The 17513-nt window shown below is 45.9% G+C and overlaps 1 protein-coding gene and 1 long non-coding RNA gene across 2 annotated transcripts in view; one reads left to right on the forward strand and one right to left on the reverse strand.

Annotated features, from left to right (window-relative positions):
* The first annotated feature begins 535 nt into the window (after positions 1 to 535).
* LOC126504177 (uncharacterized) lies at positions 536 to 17513 on the forward strand. Its single transcript, XR_007592529.1, has 3 exons — positions 536 to 595; positions 2013 to 2141; positions 17372 to 17513. It is a non-coding gene; the product is annotated as an uncharacterized lncRNA (long non-coding RNA).
* P2rx7 (purinergic receptor P2X 7) overlaps positions 5638 to 17513 on the reverse strand; it is a 39775-nt gene continuing 27899 nt past the window's right edge. The window contains exons 10-13 of the mRNA XM_050146218.1: positions 16158 to 16223; positions 15657 to 15806; positions 13410 to 13511; positions 5638 to 8899 (exon numbers count right to left, since the gene is read on the reverse strand). Of these exons, the coding sequence (XP_050002175.1) occupies positions 8402 to 8899; positions 13410 to 13511; positions 15657 to 15806; positions 16158 to 16223 (816 nt within the window). The 3' untranslated portion in view covers positions 5638 to 8401. The remainder of the gene's footprint in view (positions 8900 to 13409; positions 13512 to 15656; positions 15807 to 16157; positions 16224 to 17513) is intronic.

Here is a 17513-nt window from a genome sequence, read left to right on the forward strand (position 1 = left end):
CTCTGTTTCTGTGAGGGAGCCGCTTCTGCTTCCTGCATTCGCCGAGGGGCCACGTTCATTTCCAGGACAGCCTATCCCAGGCCTTTTCTGATGACAACATTCAGAAGTTGTCACCTGGTAACACACAGTACTAACCCACTGTGACCATAGGTGCAGCAGTTTTCCCAACCTGCCAAGCAAGCACGCCAGGCCGGTGCCTTCACAGGCAGCCTCTGGTGTTAATGCTCCTTCAGATAGCCTTTCCTTAGTTCCACCTAAAACTTTCTGGCAGAGCCAGAGTGAGGGATCAATGGATACAGGCACTTGTCACCAGGTCTGGGGACCGAGTTCTGCTTCCAGAACCAACATGGTGGAAAGAGAGAGCTGACTCAGAGTGTTGTCCTCCGACCTTCACACGTGTGTACACCATGGTACACGTGATGTGGGAGTCTTCTGTTTTGTGTTGATTTCATTGGTTAAATAAAGAAACTGCCCTAGCCCTTTAATAGGACAGAAAATTAGATAGACAGAGTAAGCAGAACAGAATGCTGGGAGAAAGAAGCCGAGTCGCCATGATTCTCCCACTCCAGACAGATGCAGGTTAAGATCTTCCCTGGTAAGTTACCTTGTGGACTACACAGATTATTAGAAATGGGTTAGATCAATATGTAAGGGCTAGTCAATAAGAGGCTGGAACTAATGGGCCAAGCAGTGTTTAAATGAATACAGTTTCCGTGTAATTATTTTGGGTATAAAGCTAGCCGTGCAGGCGTCCAGGTGCCAGGAATGTAGCCCGCTGCTCATATTACAACATACATGTGCACCCAGTCACACACACACACACACACACACACACACACACACACACACAGTAAAATAAAAATGTCAGGAAACAGGCAAATCACCAAGGGGTGGAGAGATGGCTCGGTAGTTAAAAGAGCTGGCTGCTCTTGAGAGAACCCAGGTTTGGTTCCCAGCACCCCATGGGAGCTGTCAAGTGGCTGGAATTCCAGTTCCAGGAAATCCAGTCCTGCTCACTTCTGGATGCATGTTCTGCTTCCACAGGCACCAGGCACACACATGGAGCACAAGGTATACATGCAAGGCAAATACCCACATACATTTAAAAAAAATGTAAAGGAAAACAAACGCAGCAAAAACAAAAACAAGGCTGGAGAGATGGCTAAATGGTTAAGAACACTTGCTATTTTTGCAGAATAGCAAAATTCTGGGTTCAGTTCCCAACACCCACATGGCGGTTTACAACCATCGGTAACCCTAGCACCAGGGCATGTGACCCTTTCTGACCTCTGGTGGCACCATGTGCACAATACACACACGCACACACATGCACACACGTACACACACGTACACACAAACACACATGCAGGCAAAACACTGATACATATAAAATGAAACAAACAACTCCATGCTTGTGCTCACATGCGCACACGCTCAGCCAGAGGCACTTCTGCCCATCACTTTGATCTTTTACACGGGTTCTCCATGACACTGAAGTAAATGCACCCAAAAGTCCTTCTACTGTCTTTTTTTTTTTTTTTTTTTTTTTTTAAATCATGACCTTAAACTGAGCGTCTTCAAGAATGGACTCCTTAACTCGGCATGCTCAGGAACAGACTCCTTAAGGGAGCATGCCTAGAAATAGGCCCAGCCCTGTGTGATGTGTATTGACCTCATGTTTTCTTTGTTCCACAAGGTTATTTATCACTTTGGAAATAACCCTGGTCTCCTTGCCTGCTGCAGGCAACACACCCTCCCATCTTTCATGCTCTGACTGTGTTATTTTGGCTTTACACTCACCAAGATGTGACTCCATTATGTTGGGTTATACAGCCACTTTGCTCTTACAGGGATACAGTAGCCAGTCTAGGTGAACCTGAGCGACTCCATGTAACTACTCCATGTAACACGCAGGAGTCCTGGACTTTGTGGGTGGGTTCAGGGCACATCTGCTCACCTGCCTACCAGCCTGGCTCACGTTCAGGGAACTGAACTCTGGACTTTGCCCTTAGTGCTCTGTCTGAGGAACTGCTGGATGAAGACCAAACCAGTACCTCAGGCAAGGTCCAGCCCGCAGTCCCACACCAACAAAGCCAAGAGTAAGGTTGATACCTTCCCCACGTCTGGTCTATCCCACCTCTGTAAGTACCTGCTCTGTCATTCCTAAAATGTCTGATTCTCCCCTTTTCCTGGCTTCCTGACCAAGGGATAGTTTCTAGTAGACCATTTTCAAATGAAATATGTTAATACGCAATATGCATAGTATATAAGTAGAGCCAAGGCCAGGATTGAGGCTCAGAAGGAAAGATAACAAGATTCTGAAAAGAAAAGGAAGCCTGGGGGTGTTTCGAGGAGGGGCTGCTTGTTCGTCCCAGCTGCCCAGCTAGCTTAGCTTTGAAATAACCACACGGAAACTGTATTAATTAAATCACTACTTAGTCCATTAGCTCTAGTTTCTTATTGGCTAATTCTTACATCTTAATTTAACCCATTTCTATTAATCTGTGAATCGCCACGTGACAGTGGCTTACCAGGTAAAATTCCCAGCGTCTGACTCTGGCGGATCCATGGCATCTCTCTTATTCTGCTTTCTTCCTCCCAGCATTCAGTTCTGTTTTCCCCGCCTACCCAAGTTTGCACTATCAAAAGGCCAAGGCAGTTTCTTTATTCATTAAGCAATGAAAGCAACACATAAACAGAAGGACCTCCTACACCAAGAGGGAGAGGGTAGAAAGAAGAGAAGGAAGTAGTATCCTGTGAGTTGGAGGCTAGTCAGATCTACACAGTGAGTTTCCTGTCTCAAAACAGAAAGAAAATCCCCTCATTTCTTCAGGGTTTTTGTTTTGTTTTTCCTCCAAGACAGGTTTTATCTGTGTAGCCCTGGCTGTCTTGGAACTTACTCTGTAGACCAGGCTGGTCTCGAATTCACAGAGATCTGCCTGCCTCTTCCAAGTGCTAAGATTAAAGGTGTGTACCACTATAGCCCTGCTAGGTTGTTTTTACTTTAATTTTTTATTTATTCTTTGAGAACTTTATACAATATATTAGATCAGATTCTTTCCCTTCCCCCAAACCTCCTGGATCCGGTTGTTTTTATTGGATTCGTTGCTTCAGCCCGAGGGTGTGTGCCTAGCAGAACTGATGACTCATAGGACAACTCTGCTTTCCTTTCTTTAGGGAACTATTAAATCCAAGTATTAGATTCCCAGAATTATTTGTCACACAACAGGTCATGATGGCACACATCTGCAATTTCAGCATTCAGGAGCTGGATTCCTGAGGAGCTAGAGCTCAAGGCTAGCCTGGGCTACATAGCAACACCTTGTCTTAAAAAACTAAGGACTTGGACTGGAGAGATGGCTCAGCAATCAAGAGCACTGGCTGCTGCCCTTGCAGAGGACCTGGGTTTAATTCCCATACACACATGGCAGCTCACAACTGTCTGTAACTCCAATTCCAAAGAATGTGGCATCCTCACACAAACATGTGGGCAAAACATCAATGCACATAAAATAAAAATAAGTAAGTCTTTTAAAAAAACAACAACAACAACAAAAAAAACAAACCTAAGGACTGGGGACTGGAGAGATGGCTCAGAAACTTGCAGGTCAAAAAAATATTAAAAAGAAGAGCTGGGCAGTGGTGATGCACACCTTTAATCCCAGCACTCAGGAGGCAGAGGTAGGCGGGTCTCTGTGAGTTCAAGGCCAACAAGGTCTTAGGCTCCCTGAGATACCCTGTCTCAAGGGATACAGTGGAGAGTGATAACACAGCACGCAGCACGTTCAGCATCAGTCCTCTGGGCTCCATGAGCACCTGCGTGTGTATATGTGCCACATGAGCACACACAGAAAAACAAAAACCAAGGGCTAAGGATGTAGCTCAGGCATAGAATGTTTGTTCAGCACAATTTCGTTGACCTACACAAAACAAATCGGTATCAGAAAACTTAAATGAGAGCCTTTGTTAGATTTGTGGATACAAGAATCTGCTAACCTTTTCTGAAATCTCTCAGTGATTGAGTTTGTCCTTCTCCATGATACATTCATATTCCAGTGAAGAGCTGGGCTATTCTTTATCTACCCAAATGTGTATTCAATGTTGTTTTGGTGGATTCTCTATAGTAACAGAACTTACAGAATGACTCTCTCCTGTCTGTCTGTCTGTCTGTCTGTCTATCTATCTATCTATCTATCTATCTATCTATCTATCTATCTTCTATCTAATGTACATATGGGATCTATATGTCTATCTAATGTACTTATGGGATCTATCATCTATCTATCTATCTATCTATCTATCTATCTATCTATCGTACATATGGGATCTATCTATCTGATATACATATGGGAACTATCTGTCTGTCTGTCTGTCTGTCTGTCTGTCTGTTTGTCTATCTATCTATCTCCCCATCTATCTACCTGTACATATCGGATTGATTAGAATGACTTACAGGCTGCAGTTCAGCTAACCCAACAATGGCTAGCTGAGAAAGGAAAGTCTCTGGGGGAGGAGACATCACTGAGAACTCTGGGATCACATGGTCTGACTCATAAACCACCTGGTGCCACTGACAGAAAGAGAGAGAAGAATCTGAAAATACTTCCAGAATATTTCTTGTTGGGCATGGCAGTGCACAACTTTAATCCTAGCACTTAGGAGGCAGAAAAGCAGAAGCAAATGGATCTCTGTGAGGTCAGAGTTCCAGGACAGTCAGAGCTACATAGTAAGATCAAACAAACAAACAAAGATCAAAAAAAATCAATCAAATCTTTTCTAAAGATTATTTATTATGTTCAGTGTTCTGCCTGCATGCCAGAAGAGGGCACCAAATCTCCCTGTAGATGGTTGTGAGCTACCATGTGGTTGCTGGGAATTAAATTTTATGTAGTAATTTTTTTTTCTTTCAGTACTAAGTCTTAAACCTGGGGCCCCAAAGTTTACCAGTGAGGTCTAGCCTCAGCTTCAGAATGGCTTTTCATTTTTATGTGTGCGTGTGTGTGTAGATAGGGTCTCATTATATTCCCCTGGCTGCTCTGGAATTTTCTATACAGACCAGGCTGGCCTCAGACTCAGAGATCTGCCTGTCTCTGTCTCTAAGTACTGGAAGATGTGTGCCACCATGCTCAGAGTGAGCTTTTAAATGTAAATGTGATCTTATCAGGCTCTTGCTTACAACCCTTCATGGCTGATTTTAACAGAACGGCTTGCTGTCTGTGAAAAATGTCGTGGTCCCATAGCATCATATCATGCCCCCCCTCCCCCATGCAGGTCACATGCTGCTCAGCACAACTTGGAATGCTCTACCCTGCTCCACTCTGTGCTCCTCTGCATAGTTTAGCTAAACTGTTCCTTTCTCAGGTAGAACTCTCGATTTCCCCACATAGGTCAGATTTTCCCATTTATGACCTCAGAGCATCGCTTGCCTTCTGCAACCACAGGTTGCAAGTTCCCAGTGCTCAAATCATTGACCACTATCTATATTTATATCGATATCTATCTGTATCTCTATGTGTCTGTCTGTCTGTCTATCCTCGGGAGGAGCAGCCTCATCTACTAGGAAAAATAAATGAAATCATTGAGACTCAGGACTCTTCTGGAAAAAAGAAAAGAAATCAAAGAGAAGACTTAAATAAATGAATTTAAATCAATTTTTATTACTAAAACAGTTAGGAAAACTTACATTGCCAACCTGAAATTAGGAAAGGCTTAGAAGATGGCTCCCTTGAAAGAGAGAAACAGATCCATCTCAGGTTTTGCATGAAGTCGGCCATCTGTGTCAAGAAGCATCTCTCCCTTCTGCCGGAAGAAGGCATGAGTACTGGGTAGTGGACAGAACCGAATGCATCTAACAGCAAGGAACTGGATCCTGCAAAATGGGCCCCAGACCATGGCATTACCTGTGCAGTAAGATACACACATGGGCCCAGCTTCAGCAAGTGTCATTTTATACACAAAGTAGAGAGTCCCCCTCACCAGAGCACCAGCGACCAAAGCAGGAGAAAACACTGGGAAGGCCCAGAGATTAGTGACTATCTGAGGCCTCCACAAGGTGCCGTGAGGACACTAGGAACGAGGCATCGGGACAAAGGCTGAGGCCACAGAACCAAATGCCTGTAGTATCCTTAGACTAAAAAGTTCAACTCTGAAGTCAAAAACAGCCCACTTCTTTTTTTTTTTAATTTTTTTTTTATTGAGAATAAGAAAAAAAAGTTTCCGCCTCCTCCCAGCCCTACAGCCCACTTCTTAAACATATCTCCAAAAAGGCAGGAGAGATGAAAACCAAAGCTAGTGCAGCTGGTACGATTCCTGAGTTTAATTAAAGCCAGATAAAACTCTGGGGTCAAAAAATAGGTTTCCTCTGTGCTGTTTTAAAGCACTACAGGAGAAGTCTCTGTTTTCAAAAGTTACATCATGTTTTAGGGGATGGTCATGTGCCAGTGTTCGCATGTGGAAGTCAGAGGCAGCTTGTGGGAGTCGGTTCTCTCCATCCACAGTGTGGCTCAGGCGGGCCCTGCGGCTGTCAGCAAGCACCGTCATTATTAAGCCGTCTCAGCCCCACCCCTTCAACTTACATTTATTGCGTCTAGCTTTTAAAAGTCTCCCACTGGTTAGTCTTGGAGTAGCCGTGAAGGTCTCAGACCATCCTCACAGTCTCTGTCCTGCACAAGGCAGGACCCCAAACCCGTGACTGTCCTCGCATATGCTCAGCAAGGGTAGAAGACAGCAAAGGGGACTGACTTTCTTCAAAAATTAAATTTATTTTATTATTAGTACGTGTGTGTGTGTGTGCAGCACGTGTGGAGGTCAGAGAACAACCTTTAGAAGTTGGTTCTCCTTTGCCCCCACAGGTTCCAGGGGTTGAACTCAGGCCATCAGATCGGGTGGCAAGTTCTTCCCCCTCTGAGCCAGCTCTTTCTGTGGATGCTGTCCTCCTGTTTGCGCAGAAAATAATACTTTTACCCTCTAGCTCCTCTCCCCCCTCTTTTTAATGATTCCGATTATTTTATGTTTTTAACGACGTAGTTTTGAAGCTGGAGAGTTGGCTCAGAGGTTAGGAGCCCTGGCCGCTATTGCAGGGGACACAAGTTTAGTTCCCAGCATCCACCTGGTGGCTCACAACCGCCTGCCATTCTAGTTCCAGGGGGTCTGACACGCTCTACTCACCGCAGACATCAGGCACGTACACGGTGCAGGAAAACACGCGAACATAAAAATAAATCTTTAAAATAAAATAAAAAAAGGCATGGTCTTGCCATGAGGCCCAGGCTGACCTGGAACTCAGCCTTCCTGCCTCGCACTGGAATCACTCTGCCCCTGGCCGTCTGGGCTGCCTTTGAAAGGAGTGTTCAGACAGCCTCCACACTCGAGTCCAGGATGTCAAAGACACAGAGGTGGCTTCTACCAGTCTCTGACAATAGTCACTTGGAACCCTCGGATAGCAATGAGGATCAGACTATACCTTGTATAAGTTAGATTTGATGGCTTCTAAATTGAGTTAATGAATCCTCTTACAACTGCCCAAGAGAGCATTTTGCGGTGACTCCAGGCCTCAATGTCCCCCTCGTGTCCCAGTCACCCATTGCTGTGTGCCAACCCCCTCCCCTCAAACGTAATGACTTAAGACGGAAAGGTGCTCCTCTGGGTTGACTGCGCAGTTGGCGCTTAGCCTGTCCCCTGCAGTTTCAGTCCTACATTAGCAGGGTCTGGAATCACCTGAAGGGAGCTTCTCTCCATGTGTGGAGGCCGGGCTTAGAGGAGGTGAGCTGCAGAGGCAGCTCGGGTTTCCCTATGGCAGAGGCGGCTGTGCACTCTCCACTTGGGCTGGCTTCCCCTCAGCAAGAGGTCCAAGGACAGGAAGTGGAAGATGTTAGCCTCTTAAAACAAGGTCCTAGAATAGATGTAAGGACACACCCACTACTGGGTGGAGCCCAGAGCTGCCTGTAATGGGGAGGGGAAAACAATGTCTTTGGGTCTTGAGGGTTGGTTTGGTTTGGGGAAGGGGATGACAGAGAATTGGTGCCCATCTTTTATCTCTCAGGGCATTCTCAAATCCCAAAGGGTTTGTTTTTAGGGTTAGACCTTTGCATCCATGGAGCTATGTAAACTTTTACAAGACATCCACCTATATCGTCTCAATCTGGTCTCAGGCTAGTTCAGGGAAAGCAGGCTGGGAAATGAGAAGCCTATGTAGACTTTAAAGCCCAGGCTCAGACTCCAGCCTCAGGTCCAGGTTCTCATCCCTGTGGAGAGGGCTTGTGCGCTTGCAGGTTGATCTAATCGGGGTCTTCAACACACAAAGAGCTTACACGGGAGGAAACCTGAGTTCCCTTTATCTGAAAATGTGGCTCTCGGTCTGCAAAGAGAAGCTGCTCTGAGCCACCATAGTGTGACAGCCATGTCAGTAGGGATGCTTGAAGCCACTGTACTGCCCCTCAGTCTTGGGGAACTCCTTCCGGATCCGCCAGCGGCAGCAACTGGGCAGGATGGCAAAGTCCGCCATGTCCTGGGAGCCGAAGCGCCAGATGGCATAGCACCTGTACGCACAGTGTCGTAGGCGGCGGTTGGTGGCCTCTTCCTCCAGCACCAGCAAGGGCTCCTGGTAGAGCAGGAGGAGCTGCAGGGCCTGTCTGGACAGCACGAGCTTCCGGAAGAGCTCTGAGGTGGTGATGCAGGGTCCTGGCTTCCTCCGGCAGCATAACTCCTCCAGGGCCCTGCGATTCTCTGGGAGCCTTGACGGGAGGCAGCTTCCACACTGGCACCAGCCTGGGCTGTCCTTGGGCCCGGGGGTCACCTCTCTACACAGGAGCTGCACTTCCTCAGGTTGTCCAGGAATGGGAGGTGAGTCGTGGAGAGAGAGGGACAGCCGAGACAGGTTCATGATATCCGCCTGAAGCCTCTGCAAAAGTCAAGGTTCCAGATCCTTCAACAACAGCAATCCCTTGGGTTTTAGGTTCGAAAGCGGTATCAACCTATGTAATCACATTTCATATTACAGAGACTGGAGGAGCTATCACTTCTTTAACTGTATCAGGGCTAGACAGCTGCTTCTGCCCTTAGTATGTTACGAACCTCTAGTAAGACAAACGCTTGTCTCCACTTTATATGTCTGGAAAAGGAAATTCAGAAAAGCCAGGTATCAACTGGGACCTGGCCCCTTGCCCTGGCTGCCTTTGGAGGGTGTGTCTCCTCCTGGGTGCTTCCATCACTTCCAGACAGTGGACAGCCTCCCCCTTCGAAACAGATCTCGCTAGTTAATATGTTTCTTTGGTGACTGTTGTCTTCCAAGGGAAAGTAGGAAGGATGTTTACTTGTTACATACTGCAGGGCCTGTGGCAGTGCCCAGTACACAGCAGATGGTATCTGTTGACTCATTCCTACTATTACCATGCCTGCCAGACTCTGCCATACCCATTCGTTAGCTCCTAAAGTTGCCGGAATTGTCATGCCTAGTCTATGTGGCATGCGCCTTTATTCTGGGTGGAGACCTGAGTCAAGTCATTCAAACCGCATAGTTCGAATACGTGAATGGTCGCAGGAGCACTATTTATGAAAGGCCAAAACAACCCCCAGGATCCACCAACTAATGGGTAGAAAAACAAAAGGTGACCTAGGCAGGCAGTCTGTCTGTCCAGGAATGTTATTGAGCCACAACCCGACTGAAGGAGTGGCAAACAATCACATGGATGAGCCTTGAAAGCACCATGCAAACTGAAAGAAGTGTGACACAGGATCTCACAGCGTGTGACCCACCTTATGCAAATATATAGAACAGACAGACCAACCAGAAGTAGGCGAGTAGTTAGCAGGAGCAGCCGAAATTGGGATGGGGCTACATGATGGAGTGGGGTTTCTTTCTGAGAAGATGCAAGAGTTCTGGAGTTGGTGGCATTGGAGCATACAGAACATCCCTGAATTATGTCCCATCAAGTGGCAAACGTGTAGCGCCTCAAATACTAAATAGTTTTTTTTTTTTGAGACAGAGTATCTTGTAGCCCAAGTTGACCCCAAACACACTATCTAAGGCTGGCCTTGAACTCCTGATATTCCTGCCTGTACCTCACAAACGCTGTGGTGGATTTACCACCACACTCAGCCAAACAGTTCACTTTCTACCCAAATTCCTCAAGGACATTATAAGAAATGAGAATTTTGGTCAGTTCCTCCCAAGATGAGATATAAAAATTCTAAATATTAACCAAATCTATGAATAAATACGAAGACTAGCACATCATATTAAAATGGAAAGTGGTAAGAAAAGGAGCTGGCTCGGTGGGTAGAGTGCCTGTCACGCATGCATAAGGACCTGTGTTAGGTCCCCAGGGATCACGTAAGAAGCCGCCCTGGAGCCGGGTGGTGGTGGCACACGCCTTTAATCCCAGCACTCGGGAGGCAGAGGCAGGTGGATCTCTGGGAGTTCGAGGCCAGCCTGGTCTACAAGAGCTAGTTCCAGGACAGGAACCAAAGCTACAGAGAAACCCTGTCTTGAAAAACCAAAAAAAAAAAAAAAAAAAAAAAAAAAAAAAAAAAAAAAGCCGCCCTGGGTGCACCTCAAGTCCCAGTGCCTAGGACATAGAGACAGGAGGCTCCCTGGAGCTCCCTGGCCAACCAGGCCAGCAGAATTAGGGAGCTTCAGGTTCAGTAAGAGACACTGTCTTGAAACAGTAATGGCGGAGAGTTATTGGGGAAGACAAGTAGTTTCAACTTCTAGAGTCCATAGACACTTGCACACACATGCATCCACACAAACAAGCATGCACACATGCCTACACACATTCCTAGCTGTGGGGGAATGTTAGTTGAAGAAGTATTGCATTTGTTTATGCTGTGGAACACTTGTTTGATGGTGCAAAGATGTGTTGCATTCTTGTATGTTGCATTTGTTTAACTCTGTGAAGCTGTGCTACTTTGCCTGCCTAAAACACCTGATTGGTCTAATAAAGAGATGAAGGGCCAATAGTGAGGCAGGAAAAAGGAGAGGCAAGGCTGGCAGGCAGAGAGAATAAATAGGAGGAGAAATCTGGGAAGGGAAATCGAGGAGCAAGAGAAAGAGGAAGAGAGGAAAACCTCAGGCGCCAGCCACCAGCTACACAGCAAGTCACGGAGTAAAGTATAGAAAGGGCTCCAGAAATAAAGATAAAAGTTCAGAGGCAAAGGGGAGTGGGATAATTTAAGTTAAGAAAAGCTGGCAAGAAACAAGCCAAACTAAAGCCAGGCATTCATAAGAAAGAATAAGCTTCTGTGTGTGTATTTATTTGAGAGCTGGGTGGTGGATCCTGCAAACGTAAAAAAGTAAAAACAGCAATAATGACAACAACACCTAGCCTTGGTAACTAGTAAGTTCCAGCAGCTTAGAAAGTCGAGGATTCTCCCTGGCAGCTCACCAAGACTTTGTCATGAAGTCACATGGGGTGTAGTTCTCAATAGTACCACATCTGCCCAGATATTCAAGGTCCAGGATCCCCCAACTTAGATCAATCATTGAAATTCACCACATAGCAGGAAAAATATACCTCACAAATTATTTCAAAAGAAGAAGAAAAAATATTTTAAAATTCTACATCCATTTATGATTAAAAAAAAAACAAGCTAAGCACAAAAGGGAATTTTCTTGAATCTAATAACCACATTGTTAAAACATTTACCAAAAATCTGTGGCAGAGAATGAATTAGACAAGCTGGCTGCTGAGACGGGAGATGAGGTAGAAGCCTGTGTTTCCCACACTGGTGGCCTAGCCAGGGCTGCGGCTGCTGGCTGGCCCGAGGGTTCTTCCCCGAAGCCTCCAGGGGGAACCAGAGCCCTGCTAACACCTTAACCTCAGCCCATTGGCTTCCAGACTGCAGTGCAAACCGGCTGTTTAACCACCCGGTTTGCGGTCACTGCTTGTGGCCACAGAAATCAATACAGCTGGCAAAGATGTCCAGTGACCGGAACCGTGGGGAACACAAACGCTTACAGCCCTTTGATTCTTGGTATCTTCTAACACCGAAACATATGCTGGCCGTGACTCAGACAATCACCCAACAGATGTTTGCCATCATGGCATGATTGGCATTTGCCCCCACACTAGGAACTTCCCAAATGACCTTCGGTAGATAAAAGTAATGTTTATGAAGCAGAAATTATACAAAAATGAGAATGAACTATCACCATATGCAATGTCAGATAAGTCACTAAAAGTCTGAGTGACAGGAGTCAGACTTTCAACAGACTGTGTCCACTCGGAGTCTTTACTATACAACTCAATTTTCTTTAGCAATAGGGTCTCATTGGGTTTCCCAGCCTGGTCTGAACTCCTGGGTCCTAGTGTTTTCCCTGTAACCTCTCGAGTGCTGGAACTACAGGTGTAGACAGCTGTACCTTGCTTGTACAGTTGGACTTTTATAAAAGTCTAGAATCAATAAAAACCAATCCTTAAACTGGGTGTTGTGGCACACCTTTAATCCCAGCCTTGCCCTCAGGATTCGGAAGCAAGTAGACCTCTATGAGTTCCAATCCATCCAAGGCTGCATAGTGAGACTTTGCCTCAAATGAACAATAACGAAAACCTGAAATCTAATCTTTAGATGTAGGATGAGGGACTGTTTACAAGGGAAGATGGCAATTCAGGAGAGGCATAAAAGGGACTTCTGGAATATTCAGTCTCTCCTCCTCTGGATAAATACTGCTAAATCCGGCTGGAGAGATGGCTCAGAGGTTAAGAGCACTGACTGCTCTTCCAGAGGTCCTGAGTTCAACTCCCAGCGACCACATAGTGGCTCACAGCCATCTGTAATGAGACTGGTGCCCTCATATGGCCTGCAGGCATACAGACAGAACACTGTATACATAATAAATAAATAAATCTTAAAAAAAAAGATTTACTTAAAAAAAATTCTGCTAAATCCCAGCACTCGGGAGGTGGAGGCAGGCAGATCTCTGTGAGTTCGAGGCCAGCCTGATCTACAGAGTGAGTTCCAGGATAGCCAAGGCTACAACAGAGAAACCCTGACTCAAAAAACAAATAACCAAAACAAACAAAACCCCAAAACTCTACTACGAGCTAGCTATATTCCTAGTCCAAAACATGTTATATTAAATCATTTTATTATTTATTTTTGTGTGTATGCATGCTTGCGCATGCCTGCGTGTGTGTGCATGTGTGTATGCCTGCACACATGTACCACAGGAGATCAGAGACTAACGTGCCTGAACTGGTCCTTTCCTTCCCCATGACTCAGGTCATTCACCCTCTGAGCCATTTTACCCTCTCATCAGCTCCCAGACAACTAATTTTTCAATCTGGGTGCTGGTTCCGTGAGTATGTTCACTTCGTTAAAATTCATCAACTGTGATTTATATAACTATCTACAAGTGTTTATATTTAAGAGAAAAATCTCCTAAAAAAAGACGAAATGTTTTCACTTACTGGAACTTCTTGGCCTTTGACGACTTGCAGACTCTTCCCGAGCAGCTGCTGGTCCACCATGCGAATGTGGGGCTCGTCCACAAAGGACACATACTTTAACGTCTAGGAAAAGAAGGGTAAAAGTCTGCCCTGTGCAGTTACAGGAATCACTGGTGCTAACATATGTGACCTCATCTGCTCACCACACCGACCACATGACAAGCAAGCTAAGGAGACCTGAAGGAGAGTCAGACACGGAACCCCACGTGCCCTAACTGGAGAGCCGTCCTGGCCGCAGTCCAGCGAGGCCCCAGCACAGTGTAGTGGCCTGTGCTGGGCTCTCCTGAGTTCAGTGTCCATAGACGCTGGGGGCTGTGGTGTTGCCCTTAAATTGTTTATGTGTTTGTTAAATTTCACTCATATGGGTGGGGCCATGTGGAGTTTTTAATTACAAAGGTAAACTAAACTCTCCCTTCCTCCCTCCCTCCCTCCCTCCTTCCCTCCCTCCCTTCCCTCCTTTCTTCCTCCCTCCCTCTCTCCCTCCCTCCTTCTCTTCCTCCTCTCTTCCTTCACTCCCCTCCTCCCCCCTCCTTTCTTCTCTCCTTATTTTCTTTTTTGAGGCAGTGTCTTATTCTCTAGTCTGGACTAGCCTCAAACCCGCCATCCTGCTGCCTCAGTCTACCCACTGCTGGGATTGCAGGCCAGTGCCGCCACGCTGAGCTTGGCTGGACTTTTATTCCCATCATGAGCACGAGGACAAGGGACAATAAACAATGAACTGTGCTTTCGACTGCTGGAAAAGAACAGGCAATGCTCCCAGGGGGGAAATAAGTAACCTTCTTGTTTTCAAGGAGCCAGCAGTTTCTCCCGGGGAGCAGGCAAGTGAGTGGGGTGGACCCAACTCACAAAGTCCAAAGTAATAAAAATCGAAACAGGACAGGTGCTGCTTCTCCCCCACCTTAGGCTCTTGGCTAGAAGTCACCAGCACCCACTGCCACCAGCACTCTTGTGTGGGTCCAGGACACACATGTGCATGTATGAAATGCACATGTAGAGACTGTACAGGCGGAGATTGCGTGTGCAGTTGTCTTTTTAGCCTATAAACTGGGAATCTTTTATTCGCTTCGTGGACAAAGCATCTTGGATATTCGCTGATGTCATTACCTAAGCTGTTGTGACAAATTCAGAGGCCGGGCAGCCTCAGGCGCAATCCCAGCTCGACCATGTATTCTGTATAACTCCCCCTTCCTCCGTTCATATGAGTGTGTGTGTTTTATTTTATTTTATTTTGTTGTTTTTTTTTTTTTTTTTGAGACGAGGTCTTACTCTAGCCTAGACTAACCTTGAACTCGTGGCAATCCACCTGCCTCAGCGTCTTCAGCGCTAGGACATGAGGCACCACATCTAATTTCCCAGGTATGTTTTTTGCTCTTGTCTCCAGGTTGACCTGGAACCCTTATTCTTCTTGCCTCAGCCTTCTGTGCAATGGAACTAATAACCTCAATGTTTTCAGAGAGTGGTGTGTTTAAGTAGCCAACTCTCTCTCTCTCTCTTTCTTTCTTTCTTTCTTTCTTTCTTTCTTTCTTTCTTTCGTTTTGTTGCTATTTCCAAGTGTTTCAATACTGGCTTTATTTTCTTTCTTGCTAATAATACCTGAGTGAGGAGAATTGTTTACTATGGCGTCTTTCACCATTCATCCTGTGGACATTTGGGTAGATGTTGTTCTTCCTCTTAGTTATTCATTTATTTAGCAATACTGGGGATCGAACCCAGGCCTCACACATGCTGAGCAAATGCTCTATTCCTAAACTAGTTTTTGATTATTAATTTAACAAACATTATCAATAATTTAACAAAATTTAGTGACCCGTCCTAACACATGTACTATGTGCATCTTGTGTAAAGGTTTCTCTAGAAATGTATAGAGAAATGGAAAACCCAGGATATTAAACACTCCTATTTAAATATTATTTTCACTGCCAAATGATTTATTCTCTGAAGCCATTGTATTATATGGGGCCAGAAAGGGGCTGTGCCAATTTAGTAAATGACAAAAGCCGGAACATAAAAATTAACCTTCCCTGTATTTCTAGCTTTCTCCATTTTTGCTTTTTTTCTTTCTCAAAACCAAAGAACTCATCAGAGAGACAGCTGTTTGGGGTTACCAAGGAACCTACCCACTTAGGGATGAATGGTCTATGTTTTTAGCCGCCTAGAGGAATCTGTGTGTGTGTGTGTGTGGTGTCTAACAGGAGCAGTATGCCTTACCGCCTTCGGCTCCATGACCAGCTCGTACTTCTTCCTGTAGTAGTACTCATTGACCGCACAGAATTCACAGCACTTACAGCAGGGGTAGACGCCGGACCTGCAGAAGGCACTTGAGTATGTGTTGATGAGCAAGTCGATGAATACAGTGGCCTGTGGACCGCAAACACCGCGCCAGTGAGACCTCTCCCACCAAATCAACATTTTGTCTTTCTTTCTTTCTTTCTTTCTTTCTTTCTTTCTTTCTTTCTTTCTTTCTTTCTTTCTTTCTCTCTCTCTCTCTCTCTCTCTCTCTCTCTCTCTCTCTCTCTCTCTTTCTTTCTTTCTTTCGTTTTGTTGCTATTTCCAAGTGTTTCAATACTGGCTTTCACCGTGTAGACCAGGCTAGCCTCAAGCTCACAGAGATCCCCCTGCTTCGGTCTCCCAAGTGCTGGGGTTAAAGCTGTGCACACCACTGCCCAGCCTGAATCACTTTCGTTAAGGATGGGGAAGAGAATCTCTTACCAAGCCAAAGTAGGACAGTGTGGATCCAATGTACACGACCAGCTGGATGATGTCAAATTTTCCTCCCTGAAACAGAGCAGGAAGCATTACTCAGTGGAACTCAGAGTGGCGCCTGGCGCCTTCTCTTGTTAACTTTCAGTCGGTGCAGAAGACGGTGAAGGCACTGAGGCACACATCTGAGTGCTCAACTGTCACAGAGACCACAAGACATCATGTGTCCCCTTTCTGTCATCTAGAATGCTCTAGAGAGATGTGGTCAGTAAGGGGAGAACCTCCACATGAGATGAGGGTTTCAGACACACTCTCCCATAGTGTGGGATAACTTGGGGAGTAGATATGTCCACACTCATATGGGTTCTTATTGGTCTCTGCAAGGTCCGCTCTCAGTGGCCTTTCCATTCGCTCAGTTACATTTTATTAGTTCTTGTCCCTTCTGAGACAGGGTCTTAGTTATGTAGCCTTTCCTGGCCTGGAATTTGGTGAGTAGACCATGCTGCCCACAAGCTCACAAGTGCTGGGATTAAAAGCATGCCCCACCACACCCAACTTTGCATTTCACTGATTCTTTGGTTACAATGCGGCATCAATCCCGTGCTGGAGATCAGAGCCAGTCTTCTCTCTCCTAGGCACACGTTCTACCAGCTGAGCTACGCCCCAGCTCAGTGTCAGGTGTTGTTTATTTATTTGGTTGGTTTTCTTTGCCTATTTATTTTCGTGTGCGTGTGTGGTGTCTGTGATGTGTGCATGTGTATGTACAAGTGTGCTGGTCCATGCAAATGTGTAGAAGGTGTTGATTTTGGAGCATCCTTTTGCATTCCACGTGATTACTTTTGTGACGAGTGTCTCAGTGGACCTGCTGGCCCCGAGTCCCTGGAATCCTCCTCTCTCTACCTTCAGTATTGAGATTACAGGCACGCACGCACTGCCATGCCCAGCCTTTTCCCTGGGTTCTGGGGGGATCTGCCCTGAGTTCCTCATGCTTGCCCTTCACCCTCTGAGCCATCTCCCTAGCTCAGTATTAAAGTATCTGAACGTTGAATATTAGAGCTAGGTGTAGTGGTGCACACCTAAAATCCCAGCATTTAGAAGGATAAGGCAGGAGGATTGAAAATTCAAGGCCAACTGGCTTTGTAGCAAAAGCCTGGCCCAAAAAAGAATCAAACAAAGGTTGGATATTTGAATTTTTCCTCAGTCATATTCCATGTTTTTTTCAGATGGTTTGTTCATCAGGAGAAACCCAAATGCACTTCTTCCTCTTGTCATTCCACAAGTGAATTACACGGGGCCAACTCCTGATTGTGGCTGCTAGCTTTCACGCCTCACTGCATCCACAATTAGACAGTCACAGGAAGGAGA

This window comes from Alexandromys fortis, unplaced genomic scaffold (genome assembly GCF_014885135.2).
Source record: "Alexandromys fortis isolate MF-2015 unplaced genomic scaffold, M_Fortis_MF-2015_v1.1 scaffold_56, whole genome shotgun sequence".
Lineage (NCBI taxonomy): Eukaryota > Metazoa > Chordata > Mammalia > Rodentia > Cricetidae > Alexandromys > Alexandromys fortis.